The following is a 14,580-nucleotide window of genomic DNA, read 5'->3' as shown; positions in this document are numbered from 1 at the left end:
AGGGTGGAGAGATGGTTGCAGCAAGTTGTTGCAACTGTCATCAAGCTAAGCAGCCATATCAAAACAGATCACACAACGCAACCAGTCATTGTGGGGCACATAAACCAAGTGTGACAAAAATCCATTTTTAAAACAGCTGCAGTTTTATACAATAAATACAGGTTTAATTAAAGTTTGTTTGCATTGCAAATTGTTCCATTTTTCCTCTCTGACAGTGAAATACAGAAAATAAATAATACTACAGAATACTGTCCATATTGATACAAAAAGCAAAGTTAATTAGTGAATTTTATGTATTTGTTTGTTGCAACTGTCCCCAGGGTTGGGGTCAGTTACAACTTTTGACTTCTTCCTTTCAAATAAATACTGTGAACGATATGTCATATGTAATGATCTTTAAATGGTATGAGTAATTTTCAGAAATACAAAAATAGGTCCGCACACCAGAAACCGCTCCTTTAGGACATTTAATAGCATCACCACATGTGATGTTTTGGGCATCAGCCCTTCATCAGACATTAATGCCCTAAAGGAGCAGTTTTTGGGCGTGCAGACCTATTTTTGTATTTTTGTATTTTTGTATTTGTACCCAGTACTTATCATTTTTGGATGTGTGTGCTGTTTTTTTGAGTCTTCAATGGGTAATTTTCAGACCTGTGTAAGTTTAATTAACATGTAAGGACTTGGTTCTTCTTGTCCAAATAGTCTTTGAGTAACTGAGAGAAATGCAAAAAGTGTTGCAACTGTCCCCATCTCTCATAAATTTTTACAATTTTTTACATTTATTTCTGTCCAGAGTTGCATTAATTTTTCCACCAAGATTCTCAGTGGGGTTAAGGTCTGGACTCTGTGGTGGACAATCCATGTGTGAAAATGCTGTCTCATGCTCCCTGAACCACTCTTTTACAATTTGAGCCCAATTAATCCTGGCATTGTCATCTTGGAATATGCCCATGCCATCAGGGAAGAAAAAATCCATTGATGGAAGCTGACCTCATTTTTTGGCTACATAATGTTGCTGAACCTCGACCTGACCAACTGAAGACCAGATCATAACCCTGCCCCCACAGGCTTGTACGGTAGGCACTAGGCATGATGGGAGTATCACTTCATCTGCCTCTCTTTTTACCCTGATGCACCCATCACTCTGGAACAGGGTAAATCTGGACTCAGACCACATGACCTTTTTCCATTGCTCCAGAGTCCAATCTTTATGCTCCCTTGTCAACTGAAGCCCTACACAGCTGTTTAGTCCCCATCTCTTGATTTCTCCTCACATTGTGCGTGTAGAAATGCTCTTACTTTCACTATTAAACATAGCCGTGAGTTCTACTATTGATTTGATTCTGATTCGATTTCACTAAACGTTTAAATGCTCTCTGATCGAGATCATTCAAGATTTTTTTCCAACCACATTTCTTCCTTGAAGATGAAGGTTCACCACTATCCTTCCAGGTTGTAATAATACGTCGGACAGTTCTTAACCCATTTTTAGTAGCTTCAGCCAACTCCTTAGTTGTTTTCTTGATGCAGGCCAATAATTTGACCCTTCTGAAACAGAGTAACATCTTTTCCACGACCACAGGATATGTCTTGTGTTTAAGAAACGAGAAGTTACTCACTGCATCAGTTAGGATTAAATAACTTGTTGCCAGACAAAACATATTAATCACTGCAGTAATTATCCAATGAAAGGCTCTTACCTATTTGCTTAGTTAAATCCAGGTGAGGATATCTGATGTTTCTTTTAATTTAATATTTCAATATAATATGTACAAATGTGGAAGATGGAAAAAGAAAGAAGAAAATTGATATATTGTATTGTTCTAAACTAAATAAATACTAAAAAACAAGCACCTGAAGCAGTTTCTGTTGCAATAAACAGGAACAAAACACAAAATCTGACTCTTTGCATGACAATCACAACAAAACTGATGTCCAAAACACAAGAAGTGGCTAACAGCACTAAAGTAATACACTATATAAATTATTTGAATAAGAAACCTTACTTATACAAAAGCCTTAGGGTCCATCATAATACACACTTATATGGGATACAAAGGGCACACGTTAGGCACAAACTGCACATGTGCCCATATGAGCATTCAATCCTTAATATGCACACAGCATGGTGAGGGACAGGATTTTAAAATTCAATACCAGAGGAACTGCCTGTGACGAAGGCGTGAGATAATTGTTTGGACTGAGGAAGCTGCGTGTGGTAATTGGCGAGACTGAGCGAAGCCTTGAGATGAAGAGAGTTAGTAATGGAGTGCTGCAGGGGGGCAACAGCCTGAGACATTGAGCCCCTTTGTCTCGTTAGGATTAAGAGTCTTATCACACAAGAACATTGGACTGATCCTCCGTCAACAGACAGGAGGGGAAGATGGAGGAAACAAAGGAAAAAACATTCTGTACAGGCAGATATTACACAGCTACAATAACAGTTAGGCAAACAATAGTAAGGTAAAGTGTGAGACGTACAGCAGTAAATGCATGGGGAGGATATATATTGTTAACACATGTATATAACATAGAAAGATACAGAAATAACAGGGTTATGAGGATGATGGGCACAAACAGGTGGAAGCTGAGAGCTCCCTCAAAAAATGTAAGCAGTTTGTAACAAAATCCATCATCTAATCAAGTTTCATCAAAACTTGAACAGTGTTGCAACAACTGTGGACCGCTGATCTTTACTTGCATGCCAGTTCTTCACAGCAAATACAGTAATGCAACTCAAACTTCTGCTTTTCATCAGGTTTGGGAGCATAGTAAGCTATAGGGATGTAACAAAATACTGAATATCAACAAAAAACAACAAAAAAAGTCTACCATGATATTACATGGTCTATTATTTTATTATTTTGATTTTATTTTATAAGGAGGACTGAGCCGCTGTTAGAGCGTACTCACAGGTGACATCTCATTAGCAGCATTCCAAACTGCATACTTTTTCTTTTTACATCTTTTTACACAATTTCACACCATGGACTGCACTGTGCAATGTTATTGTGAAGTATTGTGTCCCAATTGTATGAATACTGCAGGTGACAACACGTAATTTGTAAGGGCAGCTGCAGTACTTTTCATACTAAAGGTAAAAAAAAAAAGTATGTGATTTGGAACGCAGATTCTGTCTTGTTCACACAGCGATTCTCCACAACCAACAGCTTCCTAAAAACACTTAAGATCGAATCAACCCCTCTGTGAAACAGTTTCAATAATCGCTAAACATTAACCATCATGAAGGGAGGATTTATTGCAGGACTGGTGCATTTGACTCCATTAACATTAGCTTGGTTGCACTATAAACCAAACATACAATTATTACTTTAAATGGAAGAAGCTGTGACCATGTGTTGTACCACGTGTAATTGTATATGTGACAATAAAGTTGACCTTTACCTTTACTACAATAACTGTACTTCTGAGTTCTCCAAACTGAACAGATATGCTTAGTAAGCACACAAGGAGGATTTTTTTTTTACTAACCAGTTTGTAGTCCTTGGAGGAGAGCTTGGTGAACCACTGGTTAAACTCCAGAACTGCAATTATAGCCACCAGATCCCTGAGGAGCAGCAGACAGGGAGGAAAGAGAAGGTCATATATTTGTCTTCATCAGCACCACCTTTGGTTAGTGGTGACTTCAGCAAATTCTACATAACAAATAAATCGTGTTGCATCTATAAACTATTCTTATCTTTAAGTTTTCTGCTGCATGTATTCTAATACATGCTTTCAGCCACATGGCCTCACCTGTGTGCAACTTTTGTTCACATTATGTTGGTGCACTCTGGCTATATTTTATCTCTGTTACTTCCAAGACTCACCTGTTCTCCAGATGGGTGAAGTCCTGCAGGTTGAGTTCTCTGGTGTCTTGTGTTAAATAGATGGTGTCCACATCCTGGAAAGGAAACAAACAGAGCAGATGAAATATGAATGGTAGGTGAACAGTCATTCCATTTTTGGACAAGAACGCAAAAAAGATCTTGAGAAATATCAAATATATAAGAGGAACATGGGTACTATATTCTCTTGTAACTTTATCAAAAAGCTTTATGTAATCTAATGTCATCCAGCAAACAGCACCGATGTACAGCTGAACCAGGATGTGTCAATTCTGTGCAACTGTACAAGATAAAGTAAATAATACTGACCCACTGCACCTCTTCTTTGTAAGGCAACCCCAACCAGTCACACACACACCTGTACATCTGAGAAAACCCACCTAAACACAGGCAGAGAGAGAGAGAACACAACATAAAACAAGACTATCCATCTTATCTTAAAATATATGCAATCTGACTAACGTTAACCATGTAAAACTGCTATACCAGTGTTGAAACTCACTGTCTAACACACACAAGCACACAGTAACTATTGCAGAGTCACAGATTCCTACCACAGGGTCCCGGTTCAGCAGGCTTGTTGTTCTCCCACATAGTCTGCAGAGAGGTCAGCCTGTCTGGAGGCTCCATGCAGAGCTTCTTCATCACTTTACTGAGAGGAAGGACAGATTGAAACTGAACATTATCACCCCGTTCCTGAGAGATTTTCAAATGCATATCCTTTTAAAGGTTTTGCAGCTCCAGGCTGTTTTGTCACGGCCTTACTTGTCCATGGATGTTTCCTCAGCAGTAAGCAGGAAGGAGTGCTCCGATAATTTGAAATAAAACTAGCTAAATTTAGCTGCACCACATAACACAGCATAACACTGACTGCAGCTCAAAACACAAACACCAGCCTCTCTGTCAAAGCTAAGACTTTGCCCTATATTCACAAGATGAGACTATAACAGTTTATGGTTTTACATGTGTGATCATTTCTCCATTTCAATTCATGCTTCCTGTTCTCAACAAAACAAACTGTATGAGATTTACATCCGCATTACAGCAAATATGTTTTTTGTTTTTTTCTGCATATTATTTTAGTGATTAATCAATCATTTAGTCTATCAAAATGTAAAAAAAAAATGGTGAGAAAACTGATGTTTTCAAATTGCTTCTCTTGTCGAAAAATAAAGCCTCTTCATCTACTTTCATAAATGCCAAAGAAAAGCAGCAAATCCAAACATTTAAGGAGCTGGAACCAGCAAACTGATTAAAAATTGACTGAAACAAATAATTGAGTATTAAAATAGCTGGCAATTAATCGTCTTTGGATCAGTGAATTGTTGCAGCTCTAACAACATGCAAAATGAAAAAGCATACACACAGAGATTGATAATAGCACTATAAGATGAATTTAACTGCAACTTTATTAGGATTGATTCATGAACTTGTAATTCGTGACTGATTTGTGAACTTGGCGAGTATTTAGATAGGAATAAATCCATGAAAAAAACAAACACACTCTGTATGAACGTATGAATGTTTTGTCCATTTTGCTGTGTTACACACAATCACAGACACAGTGGAGGAACTCACCTCGGTGGTAGACCAGGACATATCCTCAGCAGATAGTTTCCTATGTGAGCGACCACCTCGTTGACCTCCTCTGTAGAAAGCAGCTTCAGAGAGAAGGAGCCGCGCTCGTACTCGATGAACAGCTAAATGAAAACATCAGTGATTAGTGATCCACACTGGCACAGCTTCACATAAACCTGCTTCAACATTTATCTAAATAAAAAAAAGACAGTCATCTGTCTGTCTTTACTCAGTTCCATGTCTGGAGTCAGTCTGGTTTTGAAATATCCACTGCCAATTTTTTGTGAAAGGATTCAACATGAGTATATTATGCAAATTTAATCCTAATATTTGACTTTTCTGCCCAATCTATCCTCTGAATCTACCCAGCAATAATATACCTGACACATTCATCTCTCCACTCAACCACATCTGCATCTCACATCTTTGCGTTCAGTAAAACTAAAGATTTAATGACATTTACCAAGACTGACTAACCATTTCAACGCTCACCACAATTATGCAAATGCTGATGTCGGGCGATATGTGCCTCCTCCATAGGCCAAAATTAACATAATCTTAGCTGATGGTTATTAAACATGGGAGACCATCAGTGAGGGTATTAAGAGGAGTGACAACTCTGGAGATGAGTGGGAGAGAGGCTCAGCTGCAGGAGCAGTGTAGTTAAAGATGGATTATCATATTCTGAAGGTAGATCCTGCTGACTGGCAGCGAGCCGGCACTGGTCAAAAAGTCAAATGGAAGCTCTTCCCAGCTAGGAAACATCTCCATCAGAACTGTTGTTGCTGTACGCAGGCCTGTTTTTGGCGTCACATATTTTTTTTTTTAAGGATTATACCTGTATTGAGGGTACTTTGCTTCCCATCTCCACAGTTTATCCCATCTTCTACCAACAATCTGTGATTATAGGCGCTGTCCTTAAACTGGAGAAGTTGAGTTCAAGCACCCCCAGCAGCAAACATCCATCATGCTCAAGTGTCCCTGAACAAGACACTCAAAGCCTCTCCAGATTCACCTCCCTGTACATGAAGCTGACCTTTGACCTCAACAGAGACGAGGAATGAATAAATGAAGCTTCTCAGCAGTTACATTTTCAGCCATATACTATTTCAGCTTCTGCTTTTTGGTATCTTTTTGCATCTTTTTTACAGCACATTTAAAATACACTTAACATGCTTTCTTGCTCAGTATTAGGTACAAAGATTGATAAGAGTCTCAGGTCTGTCTGCTAACTATGGAACTGGAGTTAGCTGGTTGTCAGTTTAGCATAAAGACCCAGTAAATATACCTACCAGCAACTTTAAGCCAAGCACTAAGAGAAATGTAAAGAGGAGGAGGAACTTTGCAATTCTAGCTGCTACCAGTCTTTATGCTGCAATAAGTTAGTCACCTCCTAGCTCTAGCTCCATACTTAATACTTATACATACTACAAGGACTTTTTAACTGGTTACATAACAACTCTCAATTTAATACTGATGCCTCAATATGACCTACATAAGCAAACAAGACCATCCGCTGGAAGACTGGCTATTATTAGATATACAGTTATTGTACTGAATGCTGCACACAGTTCATCACATCCACTGCAGTAACCATACATTAACGTCAACTCTGCAATAAAGCAACTAAGTGTATTTTCCAAAATGTGCTCTCGGCGTGTGCTAGACACTGTTAATGTTAGTGCTGTGGCTTCTGTACCTGTGTAGGCTTATTACAAGCAACCCCCTGGATCTCCAGATAATTAAAGGAGTGTTCCACCTAAAAAAAAAAAAGCACAGAAATCACAATTAAAACACTTATGTTATACATAGGCATGGACTCATAACATCTTAATGGACAGAAGAAGCACAATGACAGCAGTAATGGTTATCTGAACAACTGTTTATAACAGGACTTGGAGTACATTAATACACTCATTTTGACCTGTTTTAAACAATAGCCAGAAAAAAATAAAAAGTAAACTGTGCACTATTAAATCAGTGGGTCGTGTGCATGATTATGACACAACATTTTTTTTTAAAGAAACTACCAGAGAAAGGAAAGCTGTGACTATATTTGGACTGTGCACGTGGGTGTAAGTATTTGAATGAATGAATGTGGTGAAGTATGGTGTGGTGTTCATGTGCTTGTGTGAGAGCACACAGTACGAGTACTGTAATCCTGCCTAATAACAACAGTCAGGTACAGTGACAGTCTGTCTGAGGAATGCTGTGTAAAAATATGGTTGTTCCATAATTACTAGGAAGAGATGCAGCCATTTCTTTCTTCTTTCTCAACTCCTGTGCAGGACTACGTCATCGCTCACTCACTCATTCATTTGTGTTTATTCTGGGCAGCGTTACACACATTCATAGGTTCAAATGAAAACTAAGTTACAGTAGGAAGATCATGAGATACAGTCACTGAATTGTAAAGCAAAATCAGCTCTTTTATCCTACTTAATTTATCTCTAGCAGCTGAATTCATCTAAAATGCAGCCACTCTAAGATGCACTGCTCTTTTTCTTGCTCATGTTGCATTAATCCGAATTCATTGTAGCTACACTTAAGACACTGAAGAACTCTTTGGCATTTTTTTTTTCTTTTCAGTGTTTATGAAAAAAATCCCCCCTTCTCATTTCTCTATTGGCATCCAAAATACAGGCTTTTTAGAACAGGTTAGAGTAAAGACAATAAGAACAGTCTAAATCCACATTATCTTTTTCTGTTTCTAGAGATCATTTCAGGACAAAGAACTGCAGCAGTCTAAAAAGACAGAAAAAAAAGATATCCTTTTGTCTGAGAGGAGGGAGCTTGTGAATACAAATGGGTACTACTGCATACGTAGCACATGGTTTTCCTTCACTCCCTCTCCATCTTTCTTTCCTCTTCTGTTTCACACACAAACACAGACAGCAGAAAGCCTGAGGGCAGGCCAGCGAGCGAGGCCAGACTATTCCAGGTGGGCGCTGTGTTCCTGAGGCTTGGCTCAAAGATGAGAGGAGGGAGAGGATAAACACACTGTCTGTCTACTGTCTGACTGTAGTGTACAGTCAGTGTGTGTGCGTGTGTGTGTGTGTGTGTGCATGAGTTTTTTTTTTTCAGTATTGCCTGTGGTTACTCACTCATTCAGTCTACAAGCTAGAAATAATTCTACTATAAATCCACAGTAATAACTGGTCTATTTATGGTTGAGACACAGACACACAATTATAATTTCTATTCAATAATCTTGTGTGGAAATTATGAGCCTAAAAGACAATCAAAGCTCATTAATCACATATTCCTCAGGTTAAACAAAGAAATAGACACAGTCAACTGATAGCAAGGACAAGGCAGAGCTAGCTAAGGTTTTGTATTTTTGTTTTTAAGCAAGACAGAGTAAAGTCTTTCTGTGTTGAAAGAATAATTAACAGACTCACTTCTGCCTCTTGGAAAACACTCAACACACCCAGGGGTTTTGGCTATTACCACTTTAATTCATTTGGCATGACCAGCAGCTACAGTATGGTGGCTAATATTAGCAAAATTAGGTAAATGCTTCTGTATAACTGACAATAACAATTCACTTTGCTGACTTTATGGCTCTTTTCCACTTGTGATACTGTTACATAATGTTTTAGCATTCACCATTATCTCATATTTTGTCACATAGGTTAGGACCTCAGGAGCAATGGTAAAGGCATTGTTGGTCACAAACTAACTACACAGTCTCATTAAAACAGAGCTGCAGACAGAGCCGGTGAAATGGTTTGCACTCCTTTCAGACAAGGAGATTTAGGAGAATTAGACACACTATTCAGGCAAAATGTTCACATCACTTGTCATTTTGAGTGTGTCATCTACTAATTACAATATAATACAGTTTGTGTTGAGTTGTATTACACACTCACTCAGTTATGATGTAAGAGTCAAAGTAGCAAACAAAATCAGTTCAATGTGCAAACACCAGTGAACATGAACCATACTTGTAATGTACTTTTTGACAACTTCAGTCACTAGTTACTTCACAAATTGAGATATTTGTGTATCAAACATACAAAGAGCTTATAACATGTTAAGTTTTGTTATAAATGAAATTGCAGAACATTTTACACAAGTGCATCTAAAATTAATAATTTAATCAGTTTGCAGATCAACAGAAAACTACTTTATTTGTCAAACTGACATTTGGAATTTTTCTTGCAAAAATTTTAATGGTTCCAGCTTCTCAAATGTTTGGATATCCTGATTTTCCTTTTTAATTATCTTAATCATTTTGAGGTTTGGACTATTAGTTGGACAAAAATAAATATGAAGGGGTTACAATGGGTTCTGGATAACTGTGCAAACATTTCTCATTATTTTCAAATTTTTTACAAACAATCAATCATTGAGAAAATAATCATCAACTATTATTTATTTAAGAAAGCTAAACTTAAAATTAATCAGAGTTCAATCAACTCCTTAAACTAAGTTTTTAATTAAACATCATCAGCATGTTAGCCGTTTCTACTTTATTTGACTAGAAACATTTATTTGTCTTGAATCATTACAAAATTACCTAAACTTGTCTTTTGAATTCAGTCAACTTAAAGTTCTGAGGCAGCCTGGTAAAACAAACAGCTTATTTTTACAGTGCAAGTACATTTTTCTGATCGTACTCACATACTTTTACTTGAGTAACATTTTCAATGAAGTCTGGCACACAGGCTGGAGTAGTACTACAGTTCAAGTACAGTACAGTATAACTCCTCAGTGTATATGGTGTTTATTTGTGTTCTACAAACTAATTACTGTATGTAAACAGTGTCAAAACCTAACTTGAACTGGGTCAATCAGTTCATTTCAATCCAATAAATGGCATGATAGCATACAGAATTGAGCGCCAACCAACAATAAGTGAGCATGCTGATAAATATGAGCTCCAGCCAATGGCAGGACATCATGCTGGGAGGTGTAGGGAGGAACCAAATGGTTGAGTAATTGCATCGTTCATTCAATCGTTCACTATCCGTCTGTCACTAAAACCACTTTTCTTTTTGTGATGTTCTCAGGGAAAATTCTACTTGTATTTGTGTTCATGCAGAGGATGATTTGATGTACAGGGATTTGTTTTAATTGTGAACCCTGGGATGCTGCAGTGAGCCACAGTTTTTGAGATTATTGGGATTTATAAACATTCTTCTGTTAGTGAGATGGTTAATAATGTTAAGGCAGCTACATGTGTACATTTACTTCAGATTTCTATGAGATATATTCTGCATTTTGTCATTTTCTGGACATTTAAGTTATGAAAGCTTTTCTCAGTGCATTTTTTTTCCTCTTCTTCTGACATAAAGCAGACAGCTAAGCCGTAAAGAAAAAGTGTTCAGGTATTTGAAATATACAGTAACAAGAGGCGTGTTTGTGTGTGTGAGAGCGTGTGTGCAAGTTAGGGAGGAGACAGTGACAGACTGTAAGGCCCTGCAGCTTCTTAAAATGAGCCAAGCCATCAATCTGGGAGACACACACACACACACACACACACACACACACACACACACACAGAAAAGCCCACTGAGAAGTGTATGTGAGAGCTAGAGGGGTATTTCAACTACAACAGAGAGAAGAGAGGTACATAGTAAAGTGTTTAACTGAGGGTTTACTGCTACTGTGATACAGTTACTTCAATATCACAGCCTTGGGCTCCGCCCAGGGGAGCATTACTGATGAAATCACCACCCACTGATTGTTCTCTTGTGTGTTTTAGATGCATCAGTGGGATTCCAGACAGAGATATGGAATGATAGATAGATCAAACATTCAAATGGCCAGAAGCATAAATCAACACCGACACTGTCTTAGCTTTGATTCAACACAAACAGGTTTTAGCAGAAAACTGAATCTGCAGAGGACGTATACAGTCAGTATCTCATATGCTGGAACAGTGAACGGAGGCTAATCTTCATTTGCAGTTGACTCATCTCTGTAATATAGATTTCACATCAAAAAAATCAATAAGAGGAGAAATACTGTAACCGTCAGCTCTTCTTCTGGATGTTGGCAGGCTTCATCTTTTAAAAAGGACAGCATGAAGCAAGAACTGGCAATGTAGCACTTGCACTACTAGTAGCAATGTGAAGACATAAACATAAAAGATCCTTAAGAAATATAGAGTTTGAATAAAGTGAGCTGTATGGATATAATTTTTGAAAATATGGGAATAACAATATTAAACCTGGTTTGGATATGACTTAAAAAATAATAGCCAGAGATTCAGTGTCAAAATAATAAGTCACTTAAATGGAAAATAAATGAGCAACAATTGTAATAACAGACTCATCCCTGAAAACATTAATCAAGAAAAAACGGTTCACTGCTTCTGGCTTCTCATATGTTATTTATGTATCTTTGTAAATTGAATCTCTCAGTTTTTCGATTTTTGGCTCTGGGAATTTGAGGTGGACATTTTTATCATTTTCTGATATTTAAGTCTGTTTGATATTTGCAGATTTACTGATAATTTTGGATAACTACCACTCCTCCCAGCTAAATCTTTCTAAAAGGCTAGTAGCCATAATGTGACCAAATTGATTTCTGCACATTTTGATCTATAGATACACTGCATTGATCTAAATGTACAGAAAGCGCTACTATCAGATTAATTTCTAATAACAATAATCCTTAGTTGCAGAGAGCTCCTCGAGAGAAAACCAAACATTGATTACTTTTCAGATAAAAGGCATTAGGTTCAATTGGATTTAGGACATTGTAGGTTATCCCTGCTGACCTTTAGCACAGTGATGAGTGGGGGAGGAAATCAGGAAAAGATATAGGGATGAAGTGAGAAAGGAGTAATCTGGACTGTTGAAGGGGAGAAGAAGAGGAGGATGAGACTGAGAGAGCTGAACAAATGGCTTAGAGGACAGAAGGAGAGGAGAGCAAAGGTGATTTGTGGGGGTTATCTGAGCTAAGCAGAGCAGGTGGGAAAAGGGATGGAGGTGTTCTGCAACAGAAATATCTTAAAGCCAACAGAGAGACTTTGCTTCTGTGGAAAAACAAGATGAGATGGACAAACAGACAAACCTACGTCATGATTTATCATGTCATGTCCTAAAATTTCCAATTTTACCAAAGCCTCTTGCTCCTAAAATCACAACATAAACCTTCAAAAGTTGTATAGTTATTCAGAAAAGCTGCAAAAGTTGCAGAAAGACAAGAAGGGAAAAGTACAGCAGAGAGGCGTAAAGAAGTATGGAAAAGAACTCCAAGAAAAAAGACAGAATAAAACACATAGAGGAGTGTATATGAGTGGGGTTATTCCTCAAAGCAGGTGCCTAATCCCCGCAGGTCAGAAGAGAGCACACAGACACAGATCCAGCTAAATAAACAGATTATGAACCTGTAGCACACTGGAAACATGACGTCATGTGAAACAAGTCAGCTTGAGTGTTTTTTACGGCTGCTTCTAACCCCAGTAAACCAATAAATCAGTTTTCAAACCACTAATCAATCACCTAAACTGTCCCTCGAGGCATCTTATTGACTGGGAAACATAGAGGGCAGCCGTTATGTGTTTTTCCTGGACTTGTTACAAGGTATGACGCTATGTTGTCTCATGACTTGGGGAGAAAACTGTGAGGTGCTGCTCCTTCCTCCTGGGAGGTGTTGTTAGCCAAGATACTGTAGGTAAAACACTTTACAGCCTGTTTCCATAAACAGTCACAGCACTGTTTGGATGTTTTATGACTTTTTTTTTTATTACTACTTCTGCTGAACACACTGATTAATCATTACATTTGAATGACAGATTATTGTAACAGGCAGTTTATTTTCTAGAAAAAACCTTGATTAAAAGCTCAAATGTAATTCAAATCAAAGTAGGGTTATGAGGTGCAACTGTATCATGATAATCCACTCAAATGTGAACAGTTGCCACCGATTTCAGTCAGATAAAGTTACCTAGTTGTACTGCATGTTTTCTGTATATTTTACAATCAATACAGCAAAAAGCGCACTGTGTTTTGTCCGGATGATTATTATTAACACAACACACACATGCTTTAATAATTAATCCCCATTTTATCTCCAGTTTTCCAAGTTCAAAAGTTTCTAAACTGATTTCCATTTGTTGCAGGCCTGTTTTTAAAAGCTAGCAGGCCAGACCAATGGGTCACAATACAGAAGCTTGGGTTTGATGTTAAGTTTAACATTGGCAGCAGAGACAGTATTAGTGGTTGAACGGTTGCATCTGGAAGTTTTCGTGAACATCTGCATTGTATTACTGCACTGCTAGTCTTTATGTGGTAGTGGTGACAATGATGCTGGTACAGATGATGACAGATGTTTCACTGCTGGTGATGGTGCTAACAGTTGCCATCTGCACTGCAGGAACCACTTTTCCATGTTGGAAAAAACAGCTGTGTGATTGCAATTTAAACAGGAACACAGAGCTACTAGTTTACTTTAACCTTAAGCTTCTCTTTATATCGCCCCGACTCAAAAACACAGCAACAGTCATTCACACAAATTAAGAGGAACAGCGCAGTTCCTAAAAACCTTGTAAACAATATGAAGATCTAACACATAGTGCCCTGTTTTTAGTGTGACAGCCACACATCTAAGTAAATCTAATGGAGTTTTAAAGAATCAAGGTTAAAGTATGAACCCAGACTTCGGACACACACAAATAAGCCTGTAACACGACAAAACTGATTACAGAAAAGTTTTCATCTGACACTGACAGGATGATGCCACAATAGGGAAGATCCATCCATCCATCCATATGGGGTTAATTCCTTGTCCAACTGCTCGAGATAAAGGTTTGATGCTACTTGAGTGTAATTTGTATTTGGACCAGGTATGTGATGTTGTTGTTATGTTGACTTCCTAGGGTGTTTTTGATGACAGCAAACATACTGTAACAGTGGTCAAACCAAAGACTGTGTTGGAGTAGAAGAGAGGAAGACGTGCCAAAACTAATCTGAAGTATTTTCTGACATTGTAATCATTCACATTCAGGCAGTTCACGTAAAAGCAAAGAAACATTTTACAGTACTGTTAACCCTGTCTATTATTTTTTAGTATGATACACTGGTTTCACTGTTGTTAATTCCTGGAAAAAAAAAATGTTGAATTCCACTGTGCTGCCGCTCTTACCTTGGTGGGAATGCGTGCTGTCAGGAGGTAGGCTCGGTGAGACGCCAGGGCC

General features: G+C 38.0%; 1 protein-coding gene across 1 annotated transcript in view; it reads right to left on the bottom strand.

Moving 5' to 3' along the window:
* Positions 1-14,580, bottom strand: part of LOC146321236 (F-actin-uncapping protein LRRC16A-like) — an 89,790-nt gene that overhangs the window by 42,422 nt on the left and 32,788 nt on the right. The window contains exons 3-9 of the mRNA XM_084726300.1: positions 14,529-14,579; positions 7,129-7,188; positions 5,430-5,551; positions 4,406-4,503; positions 4,161-4,231; positions 3,834-3,907; positions 3,496-3,571 (exon numbers count right to left, since the gene is read on the bottom strand). Coding sequence (XP_084582426.1) covers positions 3,496-3,571; positions 3,834-3,907; positions 4,161-4,231; positions 4,406-4,503; positions 5,430-5,551; positions 7,129-7,188; positions 14,529-14,579 — 552 coding nt within the window. The remainder of the gene's footprint in view (positions 1-3,495; positions 3,572-3,833; positions 3,908-4,160; positions 4,232-4,405; positions 4,504-5,429; positions 5,552-7,128; positions 7,189-14,528; position 14,580) is intronic.

Source organism: Lutjanus erythropterus, chromosome 9, assembly GCF_056507025.1.
Source record: "Lutjanus erythropterus isolate fLutEry1 chromosome 9, fLutEry1.hap2, whole genome shotgun sequence".
Classification (NCBI taxonomy): Eukaryota; Metazoa; Chordata; class Actinopteri; order Lutjaniformes; family Lutjanidae; genus Lutjanus; species Lutjanus erythropterus.
Note: the sequence above shows the minus strand (reverse complement) of the source record. Positions and strands in the feature narration are given on the sequence as shown.